Here is a 13,776-nt window from a genome sequence, read left to right as displayed (position 1 = left end):
AAGAAGAATACTTGCTTCTTTTACTCACGATTATTCTCCCTGAACTCCTGATGTTTTAAAAGTTATCATACCTACTTACGAAGATCTCAGTAATGAAAATTTACTTTCAAGATGTGTAGGTCGATCAAATTAATAATGAATCCTTTAATCAACTAGCATGTGGAAAATATGCCAAAAAACGTTAAATACTAGTTATACTATCGTACCAATTGCTGCATACATAGCTACTTGTATATTCAATGAAGGTATAAATTCATTACATAATCCTGCGACGTACAGTTTCTAAAACGGCTATGGGTGTTTCTTGAAGGTTTTTTTGTGCTGAAAACGAATATGACATTGAAAACGTTCCAGCACGTCAGGATTTTTGGCAATTTGAGGTTAAATAGTCAAAAAATGCAGATTTTGGCCATTTTTTTAATTTTTTTTTGAGCAAGGTAAAGTTTTGTTTTAATTTTCCACAACGGCATCGCAAAGTACTATTCCATTTTTAAAAATATTTTTGCGATTAATATAAAAAAAGTTATACTAATATATTTTGAATTCGCCCTTTACAGGGGCGTTAGAGAGTTAGAAAGGTTGAATTTGCATATCTAAAAGTCTCCAATTCAAAATAAAATAATTTTTTTTATATTCATCGTAAAAATATTTTTAAAAAAGGAACTTAAAGCTAAAGAGTAGTACTTTGCGATGCCGTTGTGGAAAATTAAAAAAAAACTTTACCTTGCTCAAACAAAAATTTAAAAAATGGCCAAAATCTGCATTTTTTGACTATTTAACCTCAAATTGCCAAAAATCCTGACGTGCTGGAGCATTTTCAAGGTCATATTCGTTTTCAGCATAAAAAAACCTTCAGGAAACACCCATAGCGGTTTTAGAAACTGTAATAAAACGAGATTTCGCAGGCCTGTGTTATTGGTTCTAATGAATACACTGGGACTTAATTGTGGGCCTAATTCTCATCGGTATGCTGAAAAAATGGATGCTGCACGTATGAAAGTGGCAGAAAAGCGCACTAACGATAACACTCGAGAAGGTAGAATGCTATGTAGCAGCAAATCGATATTTTGGAAGCTACTATGACGGCTGAAGGACTATTATATGGCTCAGAAATAGATGACACAGTGTAAGTAATTAAATAATTCGTATAACTCTAGATAAATCAATAGCAAAACTTTAATTGCGTTTTTCTCAAAACTATGTTTTTTGAACTGGTAAAAACCGCTTGGTAGATTTCAATAAAATGTATAGTGCTTTTGAAAAACATTGTTCTTCTACCAGATCGCAGAATTTTTTTTTTTTTCAAAATTTCAATTTTATTTATATAAAAAACTGTCGTTCTTTTTCTCGAAAATCTGAAAAATATTTCCTGATGCCGCCATATTGTTAATTAAAAAAAGAAGCTTCGATTAGGCACAACATTATCTATTAGCAAAACTAATTTCTCTGGCGCGATTGATTTTAGATGAATCGCCAAGGACTTGTGATGATCACCGCAAGGGACTTCTTGAGAAACGGACTCCACACAAACAGCGACAACTTTTACAATTCTTAATTTTTTTTTTTGAAATTTTGCTAAAGTCAAGTCGAAACATGATGTATTAATGCTATGTTTTTATTTTTGTAAAATAAAGCAAGTGACTAAAAAAATTATTGAAAATCATCATTTTTTCGGCCTCTGACTACCCCTAACCCCTTAAGATAGATCATAGATCTTTTATAAGGCTTCTCTCGGGTCTTTGGGGAAGTATTTGGAAATGCTTCGTGTTGAAAAGTACCCACATTTTAAATTGATAATATGTAAGTTTGACATACCCATTGTTTACGTACTGGTATACATATCCATAATGCTATATATCTAGTTTTGCAACTCTCTGATCTGACATACAACTCGAAACCATTATAGAACTCCCGCTTTGCTGAGAAATGGTAAAACCCAGGTTTCTGATACGCAACTCTTCATTTGACTTATGACGACGACCATCCACCTAGCCCTATCTGGAGTGCTGAACTCACCTATCGCCTATCATTACAGGAATAGCTCCGTGGAGCAAGGCTGCTCCCAGCACTTCTTCTTAGGGCTATCATTGAACCTAACCTGGGCAAGAAGTTTATTTCTACTGCGTTTGCTACCCAAACTCAATTTTAGTTAATTAATTAATAATTAATTCTTTACCCTTTGTCAATTTCGTTATGCATAGTACCTCAATTACAAACAAAAAGAATTAAAATTTAATTAATATAAATATTAATTATTAATTTTGTAACAAATCGCGAAAGTTCGCGAACCGTACAGATGACAAGACAGAAATTGCCACATCTAGAAATGACGACAGTTATTCCGCTCAAGTATATAAGCAGAGGTACATATGCACAAAGTAATCAGTCGCAAGTTAAGCGTGTGAACGCGTAAACGTAAAGTAAAGTGAGTAAGTATAAAAATTAAATAACGCACAAGTTGTGTTGCCATCACTTCGTGACTTTTATTTAGCAATTAGATGATCGAACCAGAGGAAATATTGTGAGACGATTTTTTGGAGGATATATAACAATTGATGTCAGAGTGGGATTGTTTAATAAAGTTTCATAAAACAGAATCGTAAAAATAAAAATGGCAAAGTTGAGTAAGCGTAAGGTTCCACAAGAGAGCGTAAGGTTCCACAAGAGAGTTGCAAATCTCCTCGTGATTATCGTTTCCAATGACTTCGAAATTATCATGGCAGATGTCCGAAATATGGTCACAGATATCATCGGCAATGTCATCGCAGAAGACACAAATATGTGTTCGCAAATATCGTCACAAATCTCACAATTACTACTATATTACTATATTTATTAAATAAATTAGAAAAAAGAGTTTAGAAATTTATAAAATTCATTCTTTGAAACCGAAAAGTCAAGCCTAGTAGGAATATGAAAGTAAATGCAACGTAATAGGGATGAACAGTCTACTTCTCCTTTAATTACACTAAAAACAAAAAACAGTGAGAGTATAGACCTTCTACTCTCTAGAGACTTTAAGTTAATTAAAATCAAACAGGAATGATAGAGAGGGATAGGATTTGCTGTTTTTTGCCCATTTTTGAGGTTATGTAGCTACGCAGATTTTGCCCTTCATAAAAAAGTAAACATAGTATTTTAAAGTATAAGTCTTCCTCTTTTAAATGCCGTTGAGTTTGCTTAAATATCTTTATTTTTCACTGAGATATCGCATTTTGAAGTTTCCATGTTTGTGAATTTTTCGATATTCGAAAATCCATTGAGATAACATGAGACGTGATACGGTCGAGTCGCACAAAGAAGAGCAAAATCTTCGTAGCTACATAACCTCAAAAATGGGCAAAAACAGCTTTTTTTGCACTTTTAGGTTAGGATATCTCAAAGTCCTGACGTGATAGAGCAATTTAAACCCCGGATTCGGATTCTACGCAAAAAATTACTTCGGAAATGACACTACACTTTTCTAAAACATTCCGAACCCATTTTTTGCAGACCTGTGTTATCAATCTTATATATTATATATAAAATAAAGTCAACTTTTTGTGTGTGTTCGCTACAAGGCCGTGTCTTTGCACCGAATTAAACCAAACTTACACACATTGTTAAGAAGGTACTGAAGATGGTTTCCGTATAGTTTGGATACCTATTGGTGGATAGGGTTCGAGATATAGGTCAAAACGTGGACCCGGGTAACCTTGGGATGTGTATGTACAATATGGGTATCAAATGGAAGCTGTTGGTGAATGCTTGAATTCAGAGTATTTTTCATGCCGCTCCGTGACAAGGGTCTCGATATAGAGACCACAACGTGGAACCTAGAATGTGTTTGTACAATATGGATATCAAATTGAAGCTGTTGGTGAATGCTTTAGTACAGAGTATTTTTCATACCGCTCCGTGACTGGGGTCTCGAGATATAGGTCAAAACGTGGACCCGGGTAACCTTTGGTTGAGTATGTACAATATGGGTATCAAATGAAAGCTGTTGATAAGTGCTTTAATACGGGGTAATTTTCATACCTATTGATGACTAGGGTCTCGAAATATATGCCAAAATGTGGACCCGCCGTGTCTTTGCACCGAATTAAACCAAACTTACACACATTGTTAAGTAGGTATTGAAGATGGTTTCCGTATAAATTGGATACCTATTGGTAGATAGGGTCTCGAGATATAGGTCAAAACGTGGTCCCGGGTAACCTTCGGACGTGTATGTACAATATGGGTATCAAATGGAAGCTGTTGGTGAATGCTTTAGTTCAGAGTATTTTTCATGCCGCTCCGTGACTAGGGTCTCGAGATAGAGACCAAAACGTGGATCCTAGAATGTGTTTGTACAATATGGATATCAAATGGAAGCTGTTGGTGAATGCTTTAGTACAGAGTATTTTTCATGCCGCTCCGTGACTGGGGTCTCGAGAGATAGGTCAAAACGTGGACCCGGGTAACCTTTGGTTGTGTATGTACAATATGGGTATCAAATGAAAACTGTTGATAAGTGCTTTAATACGGGGTAATTTTCATACCTATTGATGACTAGGGTCTCGAAATATATGCCAAAACGTGGACCCGCCGTGTCTTTGCACCGAATTAAACCAAACTTACACACTTGTTAACTAAGTATTGAAAATGGGTTTCGTAAAGTTTGGTTGTAATTCGGAACACTGGCAACGGGTACAGCGTTCTTTTGAACCAGCCATAATGTCGTTTACTTTTATAACGCTTGGGGCGGAACTGAACTGTCAAATTGACAGTGTGAGTTTCAATGTGTCAATATTTCTTTCTGATTTGGATGCCATAAGGAGAAGACGTAAGGGCAGTGTTAAAATTTTGTGTGCATTTTTTTGGAGTGGATTTTGGAACAGTGAATAATTTCTTACGAAATTTGAGAATTTAATGTGAAATCCGAATGTTCAAATGAAATTATGTGTTCGTGGAAAAAAAAGTTCCAATGCTTAATAAAACATATAAATTGAAACCAAAAATTCATTATTCAGCGTTTAAATACCGACATAAAAGATGACGATTCCCATGGCAGCCGGTTATCCGTTACCGGAATGACTCGAGTTTTCCCAAGGGCTGCCGCTCCAGTAAACTAGCCCTGTCTAGTGAACAGCATATCACCCCACCCCTTACGTCACAGGAGCAACTCCTTGCAGCAACCTTGCTCCAAATGGTTCTCCTCAGGGCTGGAATTGAATCCAACCCTGGGCCAGAAGTATTCTATTGCTGCGTTTGCCTTAAACGGCTCCATCCGTATTCCTGTTCAGGACTTTAGACTCATAGGGAGTGGTCCGCACGGTACGTATCCTCGTGTTGCTCCCGTCAGCAGGCGTCCAATGCCTCCACGGCTACTACTCCCCTAATAGGCCGGCACCACCAACTGTCACCACAACCCACACCTCCACGGTAAGGAGCCTATCGGAGCAACACAACTCCCCCGACTTAACCCATATTCTTCCCTCCTGCTCCAACCCCAGTGCGGGGACAAACCAGCAGCTCTTGATCCCCCGCACAGTCTGTTCCGTGTGTCAGACCGTAATACCTCGGAATCTGGTATCAGTCAAATGCAATTGTAGCAATGGCTGGTGCCATTTTCGGAGATGTTCCGGCCTGCGCTCCACCCGTGAGTGGACAACTGACTACGTTGCCCCCCGCTGCACCCGCAACCGCCCCCGTGGCGTGGCCGTCCACCATCATCAGGCCGCAACAACTACAGCGGATTGCACAGCAGGCCCAACGCAGACAACTGCACGCGTCCCTCACCCCCCGAGTTACGACCACACTCCCGAGGACTTCTAAACTCTTACAACTGAACTGCAACGGACTCATGAGCAAGATGGATAGAAAATCGCCTTCATGAGCCGACATGGAATCAAAATAGTTGCGGTCCAAGAGATAAAACTACGTGGTAGTTCCTCCGTGATTACCAGGGATGGCTATAACGTGAACAGGAAAGATCGCGCACGAGACAACGGCCTAGCGTTTATAGTCCACCCCACAAGTATCGTCTTATCGATGAAGGCATCGACAGAAGGGACAGCACCTTAGAATGTCAAGGGATAGCTGTCCGGTCAGGCGATGCCGAGCTCGAAATATTTAATATATATGTGTAGGATTCGCGGTACTTCATATTACACGTCTGCACGACGTGACTACATATATCACCCATAACATATGTAGGTGCGCTCATCAGGCGTGAAAACCGATTGGTAGTAAGTGGCTCCAATGCGCATCACGATCTCTGGCATTCAAGCCTACCAAACGATCGTAAGGGACAGCGATTGGCTGAGCAAATGGACGATTCGACATTCAGCACTGTGAACGACGAAGCCCCCACCAAGGTAGTGGGCAATTGCAGAAGCTCGCCTGACCTAACAATAGCTAGCGCGGGTCTGATAAATAGCATCACGTGGCGACCTATGCTATCGCTTGCATCAGACCACTTGCCCATTATCGTCTCGATTGAGAGACCTGCCGACTTTGTTTCCGCGAACCACCGGTTCTATTTTAACTTTAAAAAAGCTAATTGGGCCGGCTTCACGGAATTCACCGAGGACACCTTCGCCGCTCTTCCCATCCCCACTGCTGTGCGCGTTGGCGAACGCGCATTCCGCAAGGTGCTCACAGCTGCTGCGGCCCGCTTCATTCCAGCTGGAAGTTTCAAGGACATCCATCCTCATTTCCCAGTCGAAGCAGCCAGTTTGGCAAACGAGCGCGACCACCTACACCAGGCCGATCCCGTGGATCCCCGCATAAGGGATCTCAATTTGGAGATCCGGCAACTGGTAGATCAACACAAGCGGACTAAATGGGTTGAGCACTTGAAGACCTGTAACCTCACCTCTGGGGTAAGTAAGCTCTAGTCCACCGATAGTCCCTGTCGAACCCGACGAAGCACAACGACAAGGTGGCTACCACCTTCAACGGTTGCACTTCGTCGGACCCGAAGAGATGCGCGAGCTATTTTAGCCGGCTTTTTATACTGCATCTTCCGGCCGAGAGATCCAGAAGGCAGCACAAACTGACGAACGACAGTGCGCCACTTACTGTCTCCGTTGACAAGGTTCATGGGGGCAATCAACAAATCAAAAACATCAAAAGCCATTGACCCTGACGGATTAAACGCGCTGATGCTAAGGCACCTGGGACCATTGCGAGTGGGATTTCCCACAAGGGTCTTCAATCTGTCCTTGGCCATTCTCATCATCCCTGACAAGTGGAAAGCAGTGAGAGTGGTCCTACTACTGAAGCCTGGGAAACCCGCCAACCAAGGGGAATCTTATCGTCCGATAACTCTCCTTTCCCCAGTAGTGAAGACACTTGAAGCCCTCCTACTCCAACTCTTCTCGATACACCTGGCCCCAGCCCCACATCAGCACGGCTTCCTACGAGTGCATAGCACCAGCACTGCAATCACCGCCGACACTGGCGGGGCTACTATTACTGTTAACAAACAAACAAACAAATGGCGCATCTTTCCTAGCAATCACAAACTGCGATCTTTTTTCTGCGTTTCTCATCACCTCGTCAAGCATTTCGGGTTTTATAGCGTCGATTTTGCGTTGATTCGGTGTAAAGCGATCCATGGTAGAAATTGTACTGAATTGGCGTATCGAAAACATGTTGTTGTCAATCGGTTGGTAAGTGACAAAGTTATTCATCGTTTACATACCGACATAAAAGATGGCGCACCCTGTATTAACTTCGTCTTCTTCTTAATTGACGCGATAACCGCTTACGCGATTTTGGCCGAGCTTAACAAAGCGCGCCAGTCGTTTCTTTCTCGTGCTAACCGGCGCCAATTGGCCACACCAAGTGAAGCCAAGTCCTTCTCCACCTGATCTTTCTAACGCAGAGGAGGCCTTCCTCTTCCTCCGCTACCACCAGCTGGTACCGCATCGAATACTTTCAAAGCCGGAGCGTTTGTATCCATTCGGACGACATGACCCAGGCAACGAAGCCGCTGGATCTTTATTCGCTGCGCTATGTCTAAGTCGTCGTAAAGCTCATACAGCTCATCGTTCCATCGTCTGCGATATTCGCCGTTGCCTACGTGCAAAGGTCCAAAAATCTTACGCAGAATCTTTCTCTCGAACACTCCAAGCGTTGCCTCATCGGATGTTTTCATCGTCCACGCTTCTGCGCCATACGTTAGGACGGGCATGATGAGAGTCTTGTAGAGTGTTAGTTTTGTTCGTCGAGAGAGGACTTTACTGCTCAGTTGCCTACTTAGTCCAAAGTAGCACTTGTTGGCAAGAGAGATTCTACGTTGGATTTCAAGGCTGACATTGTTATCGGTGTTAATGCTGGTTCCTAAATAAACGAAGTCTTTTACAACCTCGAAATTATAACTCTTTACAAAGACGTGGGTGCCGATACGCGAGTGCGCCGACTGTTTGTTTGAAGACAGGAGGTACTTCGTTTAGTCCTCGTTCACCACCAAACCCATTCGCTTTGCCTCTTTATCCAGTTTGGAGAAGGCAGAACTAACAGCGCTGTTGTTAAGGGCGATGATATCGATATCATCGGCATACGCCAACAATTGTACGCTCTTATAAAATATTGTGCCTGAGCGATTAAGTTCTGCGTCTCGTACTATGCTCTCCAACATCAGGTTAAAGAAGTCACACGACAGCGAGTCACCCTGTCTGAAACCTCGTTTGGTATCAAACCGCTCGGAGAGGTCCTTCCCAATTCTGACGAAGCTGCTGGTGTTGAGCAACGTCGTCTTACATAGCCGTATTAGTTTTGCGCGGACACCAAATTCAGACATCGCGGCATACAGATAACTCCTTTCCGTACTGTCGAATGCAGCTTTGAAGTCGACGAAAAGATGGTGTGTGTCGATTCTCCTTTCATGGGTCTTTTCCAAGATTTGGCGTATTGTGAATATTTGGTCGATGGTAGACTTTCCAGGTCTGAAGCCACACTGATAAGGTCCAATCAGTTGGTTGACGATGGGCTTCAGCCTTTCACACAATACGCTCGCTAGAACCTTATAGGCGATATTTAGAAGACTAATCCCGCGGTAATTGGCACAAATTGCAGGATCGCCCTTCTTATGGATTGGGCAAAGCACACTTAAATTCCAATCGGCGGGCATGCTTTCATCCGACCATATTTTGCATAGGAGCTGATGCATGCACCTTACCAGCTCCTCGCCGCCATGTTTGAATAGCTCAGCCGGCAGTCCGTCGGCGCCCGCGGCTTTGTTGTTCTTTAGCCGTGATATTGCTATTCTCACCTCGTCATGGTCGGGTAATGGAACGACAATTCCGTCATCAACGATTGGGGTATCGGGATCTTCACATTCTCTGTGACATGCGCAGCTGTCGCAGTTTAACAGGTTCGAGAAGTGTTCCCTCCATAATTTAAGATTGGTCTGTACGTCAGTCACCAGATCGCCGTCTTTGTTCTTACAAAGCAGTATTGACTTACTGCTAATATAAACCATTTACTAATAAATAACAAATAATCGAGATGAATAACTTGACATAAAGAGCTTCGTAAAGTTGTCGCCCTGCAAAAACAATATCTTCTTCTTAATTGGTGCGATAACCGCTTACGCTATTTTGGCCGAGTTTAACAAACCGCGCCAGTCGTTTCTTTCTCGTGCTAACCGGCGCCAATTGGACACACCAAGTGAAGCCATGTCCTTCTCCACCTGATCTTTCCAAAGCAGAGGAGGCCTTCCACTTCCTCTACTACCACCAGCTGGTACCGCATCGAATACTTTCAGAGCCGGAGCGTTTGTATCCATTCGGACGACATGACCCAGCCAACGTCGCCGCTGGATCTTTATTCACTGCGCTATGTCTATGTCGTCGTAAAGCGACGGCAAAAACAATATCACCTTGAATTAAATCAAAAACAAAAGAAAGCGATATAATCCCTCTGTACTTCATTCCCATGCCAGCCGGTTCTACGTTAGCAGAATGACTCCGGCCCTTCCCGACTACTGGCTGCCGGTCCAGTATACTAGCCCTGTTTAGTGTACAGTACCTCGCCACAGGAGCTATCCTACGCAGCAAGTTCCCTCCAAATACTTCTGCTTAGGGCTCGTATCGAACCCAACCATGGACCAGAAGTATTCTACTGCTGCATCTGTCACAACCAGCTCCACCCGAACTCCCCCTCGCTTGGGTGTAATAAGTTCAACGGGTGGTGCCATCTTAAGACCTGTTCAGGCCTTAAGCCATATAGGGAGGGGTCCACAAGGTATGTGGCCACGTGTTGCTCCCGCCATCAGGCGGCCCCTGCCTCAACGACGCTACCGTCTTGAGTGCCGGCACTTCAAACTGCCGCCACCAACAATACCTCAACGGTAAGGAGCCCTCAGGCGCAACACAACTCCCCCACGGACCCACAACCTTCCGGCTCCTATCCCAGTGCGGCGACAAACCAGCAGCTCTTGGTCCCCCGCACCGTCTGCTCCGTGTGTCAGACCAGGGTCCCTCGGAACCTGACAACAGTCCAGTGCAATTCTTGCAATGGCTGGTGCAACTTTCGGAAGTGCTCTGGCCAGCGCACCACCCGTAAGAGGATACGCGATCTCGTTTCCCCCTGCTGCAGAGCGCTGCACCCGCAACTGCCCTCTGCGGCGCGGCCGTCCGTCAACGTCAGACTACAGCAACTTTTGCGGAACGCACAGCAGGACCAACGCAGACAACTGCACGCGTCCCTCACCCCCCGAGTTACGACCACACTCCCGAGGACTTCTAAACTCTTACAACTGAACTGCAACGGACTCATGAGCAAGATGGATAGAAAATCGCCTTCATGAGCCGACATGGAATCAAAATAGTTGCGGTCCAAGAGATAAAACTACGTGGTAGTTCCTCCGTGATTACCAGGGATGGCTATAACGTGAACAGGAAAGATCGCGCACGAGACAACGGCCTAGCGTTTATAGTCCACCCCACAAGTATCGTCTTATCGATGAAGGCATCGACAGAAGGGACAGCACCTTAGAATGTCAAGGGATAGCTGTCCGGTCAGGCGATGCCGAGCTCGAAATATTTAATATATATGTGTAGGATTCGCGGTACTTCATATTACACGTCTGCACGACGTGACTACATATATACCCCTTGTCACCTGCCGCCCCACAGGATATCACCCATAACATATGTAGGTGCGCTCATCAGGCGTGAAAACCGATTGGTAGTAAGTGGCTCCAATGCGCATCACGATCTCTGGCATTCAAGCCTACCAAACGAGCGTAGGGGACAACAATAGGTAGAGCAGATAGACGATTCGACATTCAACACTGTAAACGACGACGCCCCCACCAGGGTAGTGGGCAATTGCAGCAGCTGAACTGACATAACAACTGCTAGCGTTGATCTGATAAATAGCATAACCTGGCGACCTACATATGTTATCGCTTGCATCAGACCACTCGCCTATTATCGTCTCGATTAAGAGACCTGCCGACTTCGTTTCCGCGAATAACGGGTAATATATTCACTTCAACAAAACTAATTGGACCAGTTTCGCGAAATTTACAGAGGACCCCTTTGCCGCTCCGGCAATGACATCGATGGCCCGTGCGCCACAGTAAACGACTACCTCTGCGAGAAACCTACAACTTTCCCCTACTAAGTTGACGGCGACCCCCTTTACCACCTGTACTAAGGAGGTCAAACTGCAACTTAAGGTAAAAGTCGATGACACACCAATTCCGCCTGTTAATAACCCCAAAATTTTTGGAGTAACTTCGACGGTTAGCTCTCCTTCTCAGAGCGTACAACCAGTATTGCCACTAAAGTCCAGAATCGCACCAAGATCCTCAAATCGCTTGCCGGCAGCACTTGGGGCAAAGACAAAGAAATGTTGCTATCGACATTTAAGGCAATTGGCCGGCCGGTTCTAAACTACACTGCGCATGTCTGGCCGCCTGGTTATTCGCAGTGAACTAAGCTTGGAACATGCCAAAAAACTGCGATCAGAACAGCCACCGGATACACCCTGATGTCCCCCCTACAACCCCTACACATTGAAGCAATAATGCTTCACGTCAAGGAGCATAATAAAATGCTTAGCAAACAGGTTTTGGGTGCTACCGCAGGTCCCACCCATGCAGACACCTGCTTGAGTCCGAGCCGTCTGCTAGGCACGTCAGGAGGAACCTCTTCAATTACACCGAACGACATTCATCGGGAGGCACTTACCACCTTCTTAGCTTCCCGACCCCAGAATGCCGTTAACGGAGTCCAACAACCACCCATAGCAGACGCAGAGCTCCAGCTACCCAGAGAGTCGCGCGTAACCTTGGTACAATTAAACCGTTAGACGAAGACGACCGGTGGTCTACATAACACTGACAGAGATAAGTATTCTTCTACAACAACAACAAGCGACCTTAACCAATTAGTAGCAAGCGACAGCTATAAGAGAGAAACGAAACAGAAAAACTTAAATTAAAGAGATATCTTTAGTACCCATTCTATTGATAGCAAATTGGACATAAGATTTTCAAATAAATGAAGCATATTCCAACCTGGATCGAATAAACGCGGAGAACAGTAGGAGCAGTAAGAACAACAGTAAGAAGTTTACACTATTACATCTAAAAATGGGTGTTTAGAGGAAAGTGATACGAATAACAGAACCACTCCTCTCCTTTTTTTGCTAACGAGGCTCTGTTGACCGAGTCAAGACGGGATAACCTTGACAGCACTTTAAGCTTAGGTGTTGAGGAACCAGTGACGGGAGCTGCATGGCTGGCAGTGCTTAAATTAGCAATTCCCAACAGGCCAAAGTTAAGAAAAAGTTTTTACTATTAGTGGTCGCCCCTCGGCTGGCAATGGCAAACCTCCGAGTGTATTTCTGCCATGAAAACGCTTCTCATAAAACGTATCTGCCGCTCGGAGTAGGCTTGAAACTGTAGATCCCTCCATTTATGGAACAACATCAAGACGCACGCCACAAATGGGGGAAGAAGCTCGGCCAAATACCCAAAAAGGGTATATGTATATACATATATATAAAAGGCTTTTCGATAGCCAGGCAAGGTGTGTTGTATTGAGCGCATTACCAACCATGGTATGCCGGTTCTGCTGTGGCAGACCATCCTCTTCCGTGCCTACTCGTGGAACTAAAAGGCGATGAGTGAAATAAAAAAATAGACAAGAAACCGAGAGTGTGCTGGGCACATTCTCTGAGGACGATCGGCTGGCCTCCAGCCACGACCCGATCGTCGAGCGGTGCACGTCACAATACTCCTCTTCTCAAACCAAGCCAGCTTTAGCCAGCTTCCACGTCGATCTCTGATAAGGTGGCCTCTGAAAAGATTTCCAAAGCTGCAGCCTAAATGTTCGGCACAGAGCTCGGATAAGCGCAACTGTTCACAGGAGTCAGTGGGTGCAAAGCTAAGAAGAGCAAAAACTCCTTAACCTAGGGTGTTGAGAGCCCTTCGATCAATGCGGCAGCTGCTGCTGCGAGGGCGGCCTATAGAGACTAATAATAACTATCAGGCATGGTCGTTAGGCACTTCATAGACAACAAAGGACCAGTACCTCTCTTTGACTCGAGTGTGAAAAGAGTGAAAATTAAGCTGGACAGTTTGAAAACTGTATAGTGCCTTAAATTGCAAAACACTGAGTTTCCGATCGAGACTGGTCCGTCATCTAGGTAGGGGAAGCTCAGCAGCACAGCTCTGTCATTCTCTTGCTGATTAAAACGTGTCCCTGGGGCCAGTCGAAAAGCAGCTGTCTAAACTCCGTTTCGGACTCAGGTTGGCCAAAATAAAGGTCTTCCGCGCCTCTGTGG

General features: G+C 44.3%; 2 protein-coding genes across 8 annotated transcripts in view; one reads left to right on the top strand and one right to left on the bottom strand.

Annotated features, from left to right (window-relative positions):
- The window catches only part of LOC128869676 (ephrin type-B receptor 1-like), a 79,362-nt gene that overhangs the window by 4,934 nt on the left and 60,652 nt on the right, over positions 1-13,776 (bottom strand). The gene's annotated exons all lie outside the window — the stretch shown is intronic.
- On the top strand, positions 1,080-6,806 carry LOC128869354 (uncharacterized; the record flags this gene model as incomplete). Its single annotated transcript, XM_054111892.1, has 2 exons — positions 1,080-1,126; positions 6,197-6,806. Coding segments are annotated over exons 1-2 (657 nt in total), but the record flags the coding sequence as incomplete, so codon positions are not given.

This window comes from Anastrepha ludens, chromosome X, assembly GCF_028408465.1.
Source record: "Anastrepha ludens isolate Willacy chromosome X, idAnaLude1.1, whole genome shotgun sequence".
Taxonomy (NCBI): Eukaryota; Metazoa; Arthropoda; class Insecta; order Diptera; family Tephritidae; genus Anastrepha; species Anastrepha ludens.
The sequence above is the reverse complement of the archived record's forward strand: the minus strand, read 5'-3'. Positions and strand labels throughout refer to the sequence as shown.